Raw genomic sequence first — 15,621 nt, forward strand, 5'->3', positions numbered from 1 at the left:
TTGAATCTTTGAAAGTAGACTTAACCAAGGATTCCAATTCCTTTTAAAATGCAGATAAAGAAAGATTTTCAGCTAATTTAAACCTTCAAGTTTGCCACAAGATTTAAACTGAAATACAGAAAACAGGCATTTCATCTGTTGGTTTTTTTGTTTGTTTGTTTTCGTATTTATTTTTTCTTTATATTTTATTATCTTTATATTTTATTTTCTCCAACCTTATGCTGGCCCTTGTTTGTTCTTGTTCCTGGAAAATCGCTCACTGCATGACAAAAATTAACCTGTTTCAGAAAAAGAGACCCTCTAAAGTCATGTGCTCCCCTAAATTGAGATAAATTGAACAGCATTAGATGCATCTATACTTGGGAAAAGTGATCGTTAAGTTCAACTCACAGAGAAAAAGCCCCAAGGGATCCTTGGTTCATTCAAGCCATAGCCAGCACAGCAAATTCCCAAATTTGATGTATTTAAGCTATTTGATTTGCCAAATATTCTTCAGCCATATTGCCACAGGCCCTTGAAGTGGAATTGCTCAGCAGTTAGTTCCACTCAGCAGATGCATCAACACGCATCCCAGGAAGGCAGGGGGTTTTGTGTCATTCCTGCAGTATATTTTTTTATTTCCCTTTTTAAAAAAAATGACTCTTTTCATTCTAAGAAAAAATGATATTTTAAATGAATCTGTTACTTTTTCAAACTCTTCAAAGTAAATGATGCTGTTGCAGAAAACTCAACTCAGTTTGACAGCGCATAAAACCAATTAAAGAAAATGATTTACCAAAATCCCATCATTACAAAACCCAAATGAGAAAGACACATCTATCTTAAGCACATATTTAATAGCAACTGGTCACAAGCCATCAAGACTGGAGAAGGAAAGTCCTAACATTGCTTTTCTAATCATTTTCTAAAACATTATCTAAGTTTCAGCATTTGTTAACTAAGCACAAATTTGAGAGCATTGAGGGGAAGGAATATGCTCAAGGCAGATTATGGAGTCAAGAATATGCTGATACTAAAGGCACTGAAAAACTATTTTTCATGCCAAGAAAGAAAAAAAAAAACCTTGGGGTATGACCTGGAAATTTGAACACTTGAAGAACAAGGGTTCAGCGTTCCTTTATTTTTCATTTTTGGCACACTCCATTCACTCCAATTTACTGCTCGTGCACTTGGACACAGATTCGACTGTCTCCTGTATCCAAGGATAATGACCTACCACTCCAGTGATTTAGTAAACCTCAACTCTGTTCAACCACTCAATCAGTGATGGGCTAATCCCTTAATGGCCATTTGTGTCTTTCCAGTGCATCCTAAGGAGTTCTGCAACACTCCGATCCTGCTGCACAGAGTTACGTGCCCTCCTTCCGCCCTCGTTATCTTATCAGGTAGCTAATTCCCACAAATGATCATGCAGTTTCAAGTTTAAGATGAAATTGCAATTGAATCATAAATTTGTCACTCTTTAGACAGCTGCAAAGTCAGTAAAATCTTGATCAAGTGGGGATTAGTCACTGGATTGAACAATTAAGACCTGTGAGAGCATCTGGCCTTCTGACAGAAACATGTTTATTGATATAAAAAAAAAAAAAAAAAGTTTATGTAGAGGTTTAAAATGTTATTAATTCTTAAGTGGAGTATAATCTTTTATCTAGTATATTGTGACACATGGCTAGCTATCCTCCTAACGCCTTGATCAGCTCAAGTCAACTATTGCTCTATTGCTATCAGCTCTATTTAAAGGGAATTAATCTTCTGAAAGAAGGATGGCTGTGATCCTTTACAAATACCAGAGCAGAGTGCAGATGGAGATGTCATCTGCGAAAATTGTTTGCTTCCATATTATTTTGGAGTCAGCAAAGAAGACCCTTTCAGATTACCTAGTTATGGTTCTATCAAAATGTTTGTATACATTAACAGACATATTTCCTCCACAAGAAGAATAAGTTTCCCACAAAGAACTGACACATACATGCATATCTAGGCCCTACTTTGAAAAAAATAAGGCAATAATGCTTATTACGGGTCGCTCATCACATAATGGAAACAAATAGAGAAGATAAGCACTTCCTGCAAGGTAGTGAGCCCTGTCCAAATTTGTTCCACAGGGGCAGCTGACCTTGTTACTGGTGTCTCCTGTGACTGATCAGATCTGACTTGGAGACTTCCCCCTTGGGCTCAGCCTCAGCTTGGAAACACTCCTCTCCAGAATAGTACTATATAGAGCTCAGTAAGCACAAGCCAAGCCCCAAATAAGTCGTACCTCAGATCTATGTATGCTGCACCATCCCTGGCTTAAATACTTGCTTAGTTTCTCGGGATCCCACAGGTCTCCACAGGTTGAAAGAGTGAAATGCCATGACACTGCAGGTCCCCACTCTTCTAAGACTTTCCCTAATCCTCTCCATATTCCATGCCAGTCAGCATTCTCTGGTTGTGGAGAAGAATTCTTCTCCATAACATGAATGGAGAAGGTGGAGATGCTGGGGATTGCACCAGGGACCTCATACGTGCAAAGCATGTGTTGTACCACTGAGCTGCATCCCCTGCCAGGTAAGCAGCAGGTAATAACCAAGCAAATTCTTCCAGTGCCACCAGTATCATTTCTTTCTGATTTATCTGGTGCAATGAAAAAAAACAAACACAAAAAAAACCACAGAAGCTTTGTTATATCTGTAAATTAAAATGGGATTTGATTGCCTAATTTTTACATTTTACTTTCTTATTATGGAAATGATTCACTGGAATTCCTCCAGACAAAAGAGAAAAATGGAATTTGCATGCACTGCAACCTGAATGCTTTCATTTCATAGCTCTTAGTACAAGATGTCTTCTTTAAGCTGCTCTGTACCCTTCAACCCTCGGTGCTTTTCTCACGAGATACTGAAACAAGACATTCAGTTTGGGGTTTCAAAGAAACGCTTTGTTCAACTAGACAGCAGTTTTCACTAGTTGATTGCCACAAAAGGAAGAAAAAAGAAAAAACAGGGAAAAAAAAGAAAGAGAGAGAGAGAGGCTATGCATAAATTTGGCCCAATGAAATAGGTATTTGGGACAGAAAAGTACGGCTGCCCTTCTGAAAAATCACTTCACGTCCTTAATTAACTTTGCAATATAATTCACATAGCAATGTTGCAGTGTTCAAACTCACATTAATGCAACAACAAAGCATTAACTCCACACGAGAAGCTGAGATTAATTAATGTTATGGAAGAAATGAATACCTCCTGTAGTAAGATAGCGGCGATATTTTTCCTCGCAGTTATGCTGAGCAGCACCAGATGCAATATCATATGCAATAAACAACCATCACACTGTTTAGCTCTATTAAATGTTCACGAGGCTCAGCTGGAAATAAAGGTATATATAATTTTGGCAGTGCCTAATTAAATTCTACATCTTCAAAATACTTTACCCACCATAACCAACAGCATGCAGAGGTGGTTAAACCCAGACCTGCCCCTCTCTGGGGCTTTACCCAGCTCAGCATTAGCACTGGTGGCTGGCTAGGTGGGTGCTTGGGGCTGGGCACATACACCTGCTGTCATTGGAATGTTTTAATTTGCATTCACTGAGGCAAATTCTCCTCCCCATCACACCCTATGTTCTTTGTCAAGTCACAGCTGAAGGGCCTCTTGCTCGAGGAACGCAGCCTGAATTCTCCTGACAGCCAGGTTGGATTAGGGTGATTCACTTAATGAATCAGACAGAACATACCCTACCTCAGCCATTGCTTTTCTGCGCTGCTCACAAGCATAATTTTGTAAATAACTCTAAAATTCTACCCTCGCAGATCACAGCCATTTCATTTTGCCCTTGCCTTGGGCCGATTAACGCAAATTAAATTTCATGCCAGTCAGCTCAGGCAATCTGCACAGAAATTCAGAGGTTCCACTAGAAGGCAAAATTGTTTTTACCAGTTACTAATGTTTTCAGAAAAGGTCAGAATTCTTACTGTATCGATATCCAAGAGAAAGAAAAAAAACTTAAACTTCAAACACATTAATCTCAGATTTAAAAGCAGAACTGAAAAATCCAGCTGGATTACTTAGGATTTTTTTCCAAGTGTAGTATATGTCTGAATAAAAACATTTTAAGTGTACAACAATTCTGCCCTTTAAAGATGGATCTCTGTAAAAAGAGCCAGGAATGTACTTAGCTATTTCCAGAAAATGGCCAACTTAAACAACACAGAATGACAAAATTCCCCCTGACTGAAAAAATGTAATACTTTTCATGACTATTTACTACACTGCTCCTAAAATGAGTCCACGTTCTGAGCTAGTATTTCAGCTAAGTCTCGTGATTAGCTCAGCCCTATCCTCTTACATTAAAGATTAATTCCAGGCAGAGAGGGGAAGTTGTGGGGTTTTTTTGTTTTGTTTTTTTTTGTTTTGTTTTTTTTTTGGTTTTTTTGTTTAATAAAAAATACTGCCCTGGGTTTCTCTGTTGCATAAAATTATGTTCTACTTAAGTAACACTCAAATCTTATAGTGATAAATGCAGAATCGCATGTGAGACGTACTGGAACACAGCAGAACTACAGTGCTGTACAGAATATAATCCTGACACATACTTTCTTCCATAGTCAAACTGCATATTCATTGCAATAACCAGTATGCTAAATTGGGACTAACTGGTGCCTTCTGAACCTAATCTGGCAATTCTGGGTCAGGATGAAGCCCTATTCCTATTAACTTTGGGAACATGGGACCTTCTTCTCTTCTCTAAGTGGGGATTTAAGACTGCGGATTCAGCAGAGGCTGTTACTGGAGTATTGCCTTATACTACGTGTATTAACAAGGGAGATTAATGTTTTAACTGGCTAGCCTCAACATTCATAGCTAATTGGGAAATTCAATCTGTAGTCGTTTTTGTTTCCCTGCAGTACCCAGTTCCAGTAAATACTCCGGTGCCATTAGAAATTACATTGCATAAGTCTTTATTAAACAAAACATTTCAAGATGTAAAACCTTCAAAAGAACAGTGTACTTTTTGCAGAGGCTGTCTCCTGAAAATTACTTTGGGTCAGTGCAATTTTTTTCATATAATTTGAGATACCCAGCCTGCACAAAGCGTTCTGTCATCCGATTACTCAAAACCACGCATCAGAGGAAGCAGGTGAACTATAGAGGGTCTTCAGTAAGAAGGAAAAATCACTCAGGTGTCAGGCGCTTCACGTTTGTCATGGTGGCCATGAAACAGTGTCCCTTGTGCTGACTGACTTTAATTTAGCCCACGCTCATAACCCAGTGCCCAGCTCCTGCACATGCGCATCCACGAAGCGTGAGAGCCAGAGAGTGGGAGGGCAGGATGACAAAGGGCAAGGCCAAGACTACCCAGTTTGGATCTGCAGTTCAGCTTTGAAGGCTTGATGTGAAAATATACACAGCTACTGCCTGCTCCGTGTGCTGTGTAATTAAATCAAAGCTCTACCATTTGGAGCTGGGAAAATTTCCTCACTGGTACGCTGGTTACTTTTTTTTCTTTAGTACATCACCATTTGTTCAAGGTACAGTGGGAACGTCTTGATTTTGTTTTAGAAGGAAGGGAGTCTCTGAAAGGCAGAACCATTAGGCCTGAGTGAGCTGGATGAGGGCTCCGGGGTTAACAAAGCAATAGTGGGCAACCATCAGGCAGAGAGAGTAGCAAACATGCTGGACACAAACAGGTGATAAAAGCCGATAAGAGAGATGACAAAATTAAGAAAATAAAGAACACTGTTATAAAGATTTATAGATCAGCTAAAGCAGAGCAAAATAAATGAAAACAAACACTGATAAAATAGAAATGGGGCATCAGCCATATAAACAGACAGAAAACTTCAATGCTTCTGTGTAGTACTATGACACTGCTTTGTTTACACCAGCATTGACCTTTTGCTCCCAAAGAAGTTTATTAACCATCTTGGTCTTTCTTTGTGTCGCTTTACTCATCAAGAGAAAGTTGTACGGGGTTGATACTGATGAATGGCTTTTTCAGAAAGTCAAGTTATCCTTGACTAGATGCAGATGGCCTAGTAAAAAATGAATGCTGCCAGCAGACATTGTCTTTATCAGTAGTAAAAGTTCAGCAGGGACTAGACTTCCTCATCTCTGGCCAGAGAAACCCAGCCTTCTGTTTCAGCACCATATCACATATTGTCCTAATGAATTCTTGTAACACACTGCAGCCCAGATAAATATGCTTATATTAATGGTTCTTGGCAGTCTGGGGCTTGGTACAGAATCGACACAAGTGTTTGGATTCTGCCTGAAGCAGACACTAGGAATTTACACAGCTCAGAAATATTAGTCTGTTGTTAGGTTGTTTGTCCTGTGTGCTGACCTTCAGCATTGCACGCTGCAGTTCACTCTCTCTGGACTGCCTTCATAAAGGGGAAGCGTGCAGCACGCCATGCTGACGCCCTGCAGCCCAGGGCAGAGGGAGAAAGCAGCTCTGTCACTAGGAAGTTTCACTCATCCCACAGCAGTACGAGCACTAATCTGAGATCCTATGTCTAGCAGCCCAGTGGACAATACTCACTGCAGGCAATTCGAATCCTGCTGCCACGTGGCCTTTCCTTTCTTTGACTCTGTTAATTCTTCCTGCCAGTAATAGAAAGAAAGCGAGGCAAGGAGCAGTGAGTGATTCACGGTGAACTTCTCTTCAGAGCATGAAGCACATTCTAGGCAACAAGCTCAGGGACAGTAGGATCTTGGCCATTAAAGAAGGCCCCGGGCGATACCAGAGACAAATAGCAACCAGATTTCAAAAGCTGTAATTCTCAGTAGCTACCCAGATCCACTCGGAGAAAGGCTGTGAAAGCAGTAACAGCACAGTGCTTGGGGTACTGACACACATTTTGAGTTGTGTTACATGATATTCTCCAGCTCGGCTTGCTGCTTTGCAAGCGCTGTAACTTTGTGTTGCAAGTTAGGAAATTCCATCAGCGGCAGTGGGTGGCTCAGCTGTGCGGTGCTCCCAGAAATGTAGCTGTCCTGTAAACAGGGAAACCTTCCATGCTGAGCCACCTAGTGTCTGAAAACGAAAAAGCTTCCAAGTGCTTTGTCGGGCTGGATTTCTTAGCACGCAGCAGATAAAAACCTCTTTATTGGCATTTACGGTGTACCTTTGCTGTGGCATGAGGCCCATAGCTTAACCTAAAAAGCTCAGTGATGTAGCTAAAAATATCAGAGATCCTTCCAGGAGGGAACATTAAGCAGATGTGGCTACTTGTACATTAGTACTAGTAGAGCACATTCACAAGGACACACAGTTTCCCAAGAAACTCTGGGGCAGGATTTCTTCGCAGGCAGTGAAGTTATTCCTTCATTTATTTATTTATGAAGTTGTGTTTTTCAACATTTCACTGAAATGAATGGAGTTCTGGGATATGACTCAGAGACGAATGAGGCATAAAAAGAAACAGCCTGAAAATAAATACAGTTGTATTTCCCTCTTGCACCGCCACACGAAGGTGATTCAGTGCCCTGTGTGTTTTTTTTTAATCCTCTTGCACCAAAAGAGTTTTTTTGTAATGCTGGGGGAGGACGCCTCATTTTGTACAAGATCCATCTAGCCAGTCAAGCCAGGATGATCAGACAGATCTTCCCATTTCTGTTCCGCTTATTTTTGCAGATTAAGATCTTGGCTCTGCAAGAGTTACCCAGAATATAAACAGCCTGTTTCACTTAAAAATAAAAACAAAGCAAAACAAGAAAACCCTGTGATGCTATTAAATAATATTTGCACCTCTGTGACACGCATTTTATTCATCAGGATTAAAGAAGCCTTGCCTGGGACTGTGCTTTTATCATTCAAGATGTTCAGTGCCTTTAAACCCATGCATTTGAACACCTTACGGATGGCCTGCAAACTGTTTGTGGCAGCATTTTCCTGAGCTCCTACAGTCCTTAGCCCAAGACCTGTCTGTGATATGTGCAACTTCCACAAGAATACCACCTTTCAGACCACCACTCAACACTCAGGGCCCTCTGAGGATTCAAAGCTGGCATTTCTGATTGGATTTCACACTCTATGGAAACCTGTACTAAAATTAACTGATGCTCTGGCTTATTTCCAGTGGCCAAGCTTGTCTTGGTTCCTTCACCACTGTATTTCAGAACCTCTTTGTGTTGGTGGAGCCACATCAGCTTGTCAGTGCAGAGATGGTTTGAGTTGGAAGGGACCTTAAAGATTATCTAGCTGATGGCCAAACCAAGCACTTAAAACCCGGCTTCATCACGCTGCTATCTGAAGCCACGGAAGTTCTGCCAGGATATTTTATGGGAATTGACACAGGCTGTGCTGGCAATGTCAACGTGAAAGTATGCAGCTTCGTACAAGCAGAGAAGAACATAATCTCTGTATATTTTGTCTTTGACTCATTTGAATCATATCCTAGCCAACCCTGTTGTTTCCTATATTACAAGTAGTCTCTCATGAAAACTAAAAAAAAAAGTTGTGCTTTTTTTCTTCCTTTTGGTGTCTCTGTATGAGCTCTGCACTGATAACTTACTACAAAACAAGCTGCTCAGGTAGGACCTCCTCAAAAATAAGCACTTTTAGCAAGTCTGCCAGGGCATCTCAGTAGGGAACCCAGAGGCAGCAGTCACAGCCGTTGCACCTGAGAGTGCACCCGTTGCTACCTGCCAGGCTCAACTCCCTCCCAGACCGCCTCCCATCATCCCTCATAGGGCACTGCAGACAGCCCTGGTGCATCTATCTCCCCACAACACCCATAGCCACCCCACTCCTCACTGGAGCTGGGCTTTGGAGCCCTCTCCAAGCTACTGGCCCACCGTGCCTGTCCTCTGAGTTATCTCAGCTCTACCCCCGGTTTTGTCACTGTATCCTTCAATCCTCTCTCTCCCCATAAAAGTGTCTAGCTGTCTCTTAAACTCACTTTACCATTTGCTTCTTTGACCTCACTTGGCAACTTATCCTTGTGTTTATTATTTGAGGTGGAATAGTTCTGGCTACATTCCTGGTTTTACTCTTAATTGTCTAATTTTTAGAATGGTGTCAGTGGGGTTGGGTTTGGGGTTTGTTTTGTTGTTTTTTTTTAACTCACCACTTTTGTGACCACATCTTCATTTTCAGTAGATTCCTTTGTGTCATCTGGACTTCCAGTAACTAAAAGGATCCTAATGAATCTTTTATTGGATCTTCCCAAATATTGCAGCTGGATCTTCTTGTCCATTAGTGCCATTCTGAACTGCATACATTGCCTTTAACGACATCTTTGTTAACTCAAGGAGGGAAGAGTTTCCTAAAGCGTGGAAGAGTTCCCCAGCTCAAACACTGAGTGATTCTCCCTGCCCATTCTTGCCCCACAGGGAGGTGGGGGCTCTAGCAGGACTGGGCAGCACAGCTCTGACCATCTTCTGGCAACCCATCTCTGCCAGCTGGCTGCCTTTGTGTACCCACCTCACTAGGTGCAGGCAGCTCCGAGATGCAGAGCTGCAGGTATCTTCTTGGAGGCCCTCACTCCACCCCAAAGCCTTGGACTGGTTTTACTGTCAGGTCACACTGATGACTGGAAAACACTGCATGTGATACAGTTTTCTCAGTGCCTGCCTGCAGGAGAGGGAGGAAGAAACACTGGTTTTAAGCACCCACCTGTGTCTTCAGGACTCGTTCTCAGTAGCCGTAAGGTTGGTTGGTGGAGCAGTTTAATAATCCTACTAACATCCTGAAACAGATAGGCCAAGTTGGATTGGTTTCTAAAATGAACAACTTGCCTAAATCACCACGGAAAGAGAAACAAAGAGCTCTTCTCTGCGAGTCCCTCGCTTCCCTCGATGGAATGCCTGAACAATAGGACTGCCTCTATGTTGTTTGCTTTACTGTAGCAAAGTAATGTCTTGGGACCTACTTTTTGGTCAGTACTCATAAAGAATACAACGTGCACCAAGAATATGATCAGGTGATATGATATGTGATATGATATGTTCATATCAAGATATGAAAAGGCCTATATCTAGGCATGTTAGGTCTTAAGTTTTCAGCAAGCAGAGAGTTGGACTTAGTTGGATGCATCTACCTTAAACGATCGGTGCAAGGGAATCCTTAATCTTGGCTGACAACATCAGAGAGAACTGACATTATGTTCCCTTTCCTATCCAACATGTGTTGTACCTCATAAAGTGACAAGAAAAAGCACAACACTGTGTCACTAACATTCTGTATTCTGGGGGGCGATGAAAGCTACAGAACAGAAAAAGTATGTCAGTCACAGTAGACATTTAACCATCAGCCAAAATAACACTGCTGACTAGTTCCAGTTCATGAACACAGATCAGAGGCTGTTAACTGTGAGATTGTAAATTTTCCAGAGAGCTAAAGATACTTGTAAGATAGAATAGCGTGCAGTCCCTCATCTTTCACATGGAGATCAAGCCCACAGAAACTCAGGCTGCTGAGCAATTTCTGCTTGCCACAAAATGAGGAATTGCATGCTGCAAGAAACAGCATCTGGGGGCTGCTTCTGAGAAATTCATGTAGTAAAGCACTTCAATAAAGGTGGCTTACCTTGCTGATAGAATCTTGGAAACAGGAAAAAGAGAGGGAGAGACACAAGAGGCCTCACGACAAAGACTCTGAGATGACTAGGAATAAAAATAACAAAGATCTTCCAAACGTCACCGCTGTCTTCACCGTGGTCGGAGTGTCGGAGGGCGTAATGAGCATCAGACAGCAGAGCTGCAGCAAGTGCTTTCATTGAAAAAGGGGCAACAGCAAAAGCGAAGGGACATACTCTGTCACTCATCACCCCACGCTTCATTTTTGGTTGCTGTCTACCATTATTATTATTTGGCGTGCAATGGACCAAGCAGAAAAGGTATGGATGCAGATATTTACAGGTCACTGGAAGCCTGGTCTGTGCTGCAGCGGAGTTTCGGTTATATTTCATAAAAGATAGTTTTATTTATGTTTGACTAATGCAGGCACAACTGGAGGCTGATTTTTCTTTCTTTGGCTTTCAGTATAAACACTTCTGGCAGCTCTCTATTTTGGGTGCAGGCTGAAGAACATTGTTTTGTAGTTGCAGAACACTGCTGGGTAAATCAGAGGACATTGTTATTACGACTGAACTTTTCTCTCGAGAAAGAAGGAGGAGTTGCTTTATTTTTTAATTCTGTGCAGTTTTATATACACCATTTACTCCAACTATTTGATGTTTGCCACACTTGTTATGAGTTTCTCCAGAGAGATGCTGTCTTTTGGCAGCAAAAGATAAAGTTGACTGATACAAATGAGTCACAGTACCCCAACAGTAATTAACAGTGATGCAATACCCCAGCGAAAAAGAGGACTTGAAGAATTAACTGTTGAGTTTTCTTGACGATGCAGCTGCACTTTAAGAGAGAAAGCTCAACCCATCATAGAACTCCATTGTGTACATTAGAGAAAAAAGCTTGGCAAGATACATTAAAGATTTTTGCTGAAGAGATACAAATATTTTGCAAGGTCAAAGGGCTCTCAGGCAGGCTGTACTTACTTCCAAAGAAAAGCAGGCAGTATGACAAAGAAACAATAATTTTTTTTTATCTCCATTTTCACACTTCATCATGTAAGAAGGACTGTCTTTTTCAACCTGCTGAACTGATTTAAGCCACCCCAACTCTAAGTTAACTTTCAAGTAAAAGTCACTGCACGGCATCCTAATCTTAGAAGTTATCTGTGCTCGTGGTTTCAGCACAGTTCTACAGAAGGCCAATACTGCTATTTATAAAGTGGATTTTACTGCTCTGTGAAGTTCCTATACAAATCTTACAGGTTTCAAGAAAAGGAATAGTTTTGTAAGAAGACGAACGATTGAAGCAACTGTTTTATAGCGCAATATGAAACTTGACACTGTTTTCTGCTGCCAGTATGATTCCCAAGTGAGATGGATAAATTGTGGTCAAGACCTGGACAGGTTAACTAGTGGTCATCAGTGCTGGTGGTACCTTTATATACAAAAAAAAAAAAAAAAAAAAAAAAAAAAAAGGATTCTATTGGACAGGGCATTTGAAATTTAATACCAGACATGAAACAAGACATCTGTTGGACTCTCATTTGTTTCTCTTTGAATGGGCTTTAATTGAAAGCTCAGTGAAAAATGCAGGTTACATTCTTAGTGTTATCAATAGTTTGTAACAGCAACAACATCAGAACAGTGATGCATCTAATATTTATACAGTTTCTAATTTCAGATGTCTAAGAGCAATACATTATCAGATATATATATATACACACAATTTCAAGCAATTAAAAGTAAATAATAAACCCCTCCTCCCAAAACCCTGAAACAATATATTTCCTTACACTAATAATGTCTTTTTCACATATACTTGACAAAGAGTCTTTTTAAGTTACTTATCTTAAGAGTAATCTGTTAATGGAGATCCTGGACCAGCCCCATTAAATGTTCAGTTTTAAGTTTATACAGCTTGCTAGCCACATAACCAGTGTGGCTTTACATTGTAAACAAATCCCAAATGTCTACAATGATTGGAATCACTTTTGTGTAAAGGAGATCTGCGCATCTCACGATGGAATAAATTTAAACAAATACATTAAAACAGAAAGAGAGAGAGAGAAATAGAGCTATTTGATGAGTAAAACAGTTTGGGGGGGATCGATTATGTGATTATTTAAAAAACAAGTTAACTTAATGGTAAGATTCTTATTTTCTATACAGAAGTTCTCGTTCATCTAGCACTAGCTGCTCCAGAAATAAGTTCTTATAAAAAAGGGTTGATTTGTGAAATTCAGAAGCATTGCCTCCAAGTTTAAAAGTTTGCCCTTTGGCAGCACAACTACAAAGTTTACAAAAAGTATCTCAGCTGATTGTTCTGCCTCATCTTGTGAGGATAGAGGTTCTAGCATTTGGAAACTTCAGCATGTGCTCAAAAGCAGTAAGCGTGAAGCTTACCTTCAACAGGCACTACTCGCCCTACCCACAGCGGGACTAAAAAGAGTACAGTAAAATGCACCTAGAACAGCTCAAGCAAAAATAAGAACAGGAAACTGGAAACACCTACAGAATGTAAGCATAGTTTAGAGTAATCTTGAAACTGCGGTAATCTTGCTCGTTTTTTAATGAAATTGCAAATAAAGTTTGAAGTTATTGAACAGGGAATTCTGAATGTCGAAATGGAAGCTGAGCAGAATCCTACTGTTTAGTTAACTTGTGTCAAATGGGATGCGAAGACAGCTGCAGCTCTCTGACAGAGGTGATCGAAGATGGCTGATAAAGTTTGCAGTAGCTCATAATGTCCCATCTGGTTTATTCACTTGTTTGAAATGCCTAAAGGGCCAACTGCAGTTTAGTCATGTTCCTCTGGTGCATGTTGTGATGACGGACTAATTCATCAGACCTGGCAAATTTTTTTTGACAGCTGGGCCATCGGCAACTGAAAGGCTTTTCACCTGTTAACAAAACACCCTGTTATTAACTGGGTAGAAGAGCTCGCCTGGGACATCACTGCTCCTTCTCTTTCTGTAGCGTTGTGAGAAGCTAGGCAGATCTCCACCAGGAAAGGTGTGCTGGGCCATCCTCAGAGGTTGTGGCCGTGCCCTCAATAACTGCTCACCTCAGCACCCAGTGCTTTCTTACAGATCACTCTGCTGATGTTTAGCCACAGCCTTTGCAGGCGAGGCACTGCATTCTGCAATGGATCATTCCTGAAGACAGGCCCTTACTGAACATCCTAGCATCACGTATACGTTACTCTCAATTCTTGGATGAACTGGTTTAAAAGTAACTCTGGCACCTACAGAAGTTTCGGTCACACCTTTGACTATCAGTCACTAGGAGAATTGTCAGTGATTATTTAGAGCTTGACCTCTAGTCAAGGAGAATTTTTCCTGCGAGCTCAGTAAGTTTTGCCCAAAGTTATTCTGTGATGGTGAGGGTGGTGAGGGTGAGTGGTCAGTCAATATGAAGTTGCTGAACCAGACTGAAAGTTTCCCACTACTGTCTAGATTCCTTCCTGCAGGAGATTTTAAAGGACCAGAATACCTAGTATTTTTATAACATTCCCACGAGTATAAATAATAGCCACTAAAAATGACCCCAAGCAAAGTGGTTGCAATTTTGACAAGAAATGCCATCACCTTTTTACAGTTTAATCTGCTGTCTCGATTTTCTACAACATTATGTGGAATTTCAGGCCTTGTGTCTGATGCTGCAGGAATGCTGCTGGAATGCTTTCATTAGCTCAGAGCAGTGCCCGGTGACTCCTGTTTCTTTTAGGCTTGCCTTTTCTTCCCCCCAGCTCAAGATAGATGCAGCATTTTATAGTAGGTTCAGCTCTGGGACAGGACTCTTCCATGCCATCTTACACACCTCGTACTCTCCATCTCAGGACACCTGGGCTAGGTAGTTCAAGCTCATCCAACCATCTTCTTCTCTTCTTTGCCTCACACTTTGTACATTTCACATACATCCAAATTCAGGCAAAAATCTGGGAATCTGGGAGTGGCACCAAAGTTGTGTATTTCTGTTTGCAAAATCCCATGCGATAGACAGATCACATAAAGCAGGGGAATCTACGTAAAATCTATTTTATCCACGTCACATATATGCTGGCAAAAGCATCAACCATCTCACGAGTGCATAAAACAGTATAGGACAAAGCTGCCAGAGCTACTGATAAAAATCACAGATTGTATCAGGTGGTCTTCTTTCATCTCAGCTGCATTTGCAATATCATCCTGCGACCTGATGTGAGCTGTGGAGATTTTCACCAAAGCACCACCACTAAAGCAGCATGCAGTTTTGCTGTTTCACAAGCAGTGTGACTGTCCACTCATGACAGGGACAACACCTATTAGTTCTGGGCTGGGCACAAACTACCTTACAGCTTCCCTGTACAGGTTCCAGAAGTCACTTTTTGATTGCTAAAAATGTATATGGATGTGTGGAGCTTTTGTTTTGGATTCTTCTGCTGCTTTTTTACAGCTAAGATTGCTTTTACAGTAAACTTGCTTGCGGAGACAAGAGAGCAAATAGTTTAAGAACTGACATACATTTAATCCCACAACAGATAAAAGTCACTTGCACTATGCTTCATCAAAATTTAACATGGAACAAGTTAACAAGTTAATTATTTTGCTGTAAGAGTTAGAGAACATGAAAAGAAAGGAATGAAGCTACAGGGCAAGATGGACATGAAGAATCGCCAGCCATCACTCATGCTTGTTCCTCTCAGGCTATGTGTGTTTTACAGTCAGAAGAGCACAACATCCAGCTGCCGATGGGAGCGTCATCACAGCAGGAGCAACTGGGCTGCAGAGCTCACGCAGAACCTCAGTGAGAGGGGCTATGAGGCCATCAGCACCCAAGGGCTGCTTTCAGCAACAAGGGAAGTGTGGGCTTGGATTGCATGGAGCAAGGAAGAACTAAAATGGGGAGATCAGTTTCACTAGAGAAAGTGATTCTTCACTGATTTAGCTGGCTTAGGCTAAAAAAATTACTGAAGTCAGGAAAGTATGGAGTCTTTCCCTGAATTAGCAGATCAGCTAGTGGTAAAATGTGAAGGGGAATGTAGTTTCTCCTAACTTGCTAACATGTGGCAACCACTTGCCATCTTGTCTCCATGAGAACGTTACCTCTTGATGATTAAGAAAGTATCTTTCTTCGTGCACATG

At 41.1% G+C, this 15,621-nt stretch overlaps 1 protein-coding gene across 4 annotated transcripts in view; it reads right to left on the reverse strand.

Moving 5' to 3' along the window:
- Positions 1–11,907: 11,907 nt before the first annotated feature.
- WT1 (WT1 transcription factor) overlaps positions 11,908–15,621 on the reverse strand; it is a gene marked incomplete at both ends in the record, with an annotated part of 31,999 nt that continues 28,285 nt past the window's right edge. For 3 of the 4 annotated variants that reach the window (XM_079537090.1, XM_079537089.1, XM_079537088.1), the window contains one exon: positions 13,277–13,398. In XM_079537090.1, coding sequence (XP_079393216.1) covers positions 13,277–13,398 — 122 coding nt within the window. Of the gene's footprint in view, positions 11,934–13,276; positions 13,399–15,621 lie in introns of those variants that run through there. The other variant, XM_079537091.1, reaches the window with a different exon arrangement.

Source organism: Tetrao urogallus (genome assembly GCF_951394365.1).
Source record: "Tetrao urogallus genome assembly, chromosome: 6".
In the NCBI taxonomy this organism is placed as follows: domain Eukaryota; kingdom Metazoa; phylum Chordata; class Aves; order Galliformes; family Phasianidae; genus Tetrao; species Tetrao urogallus.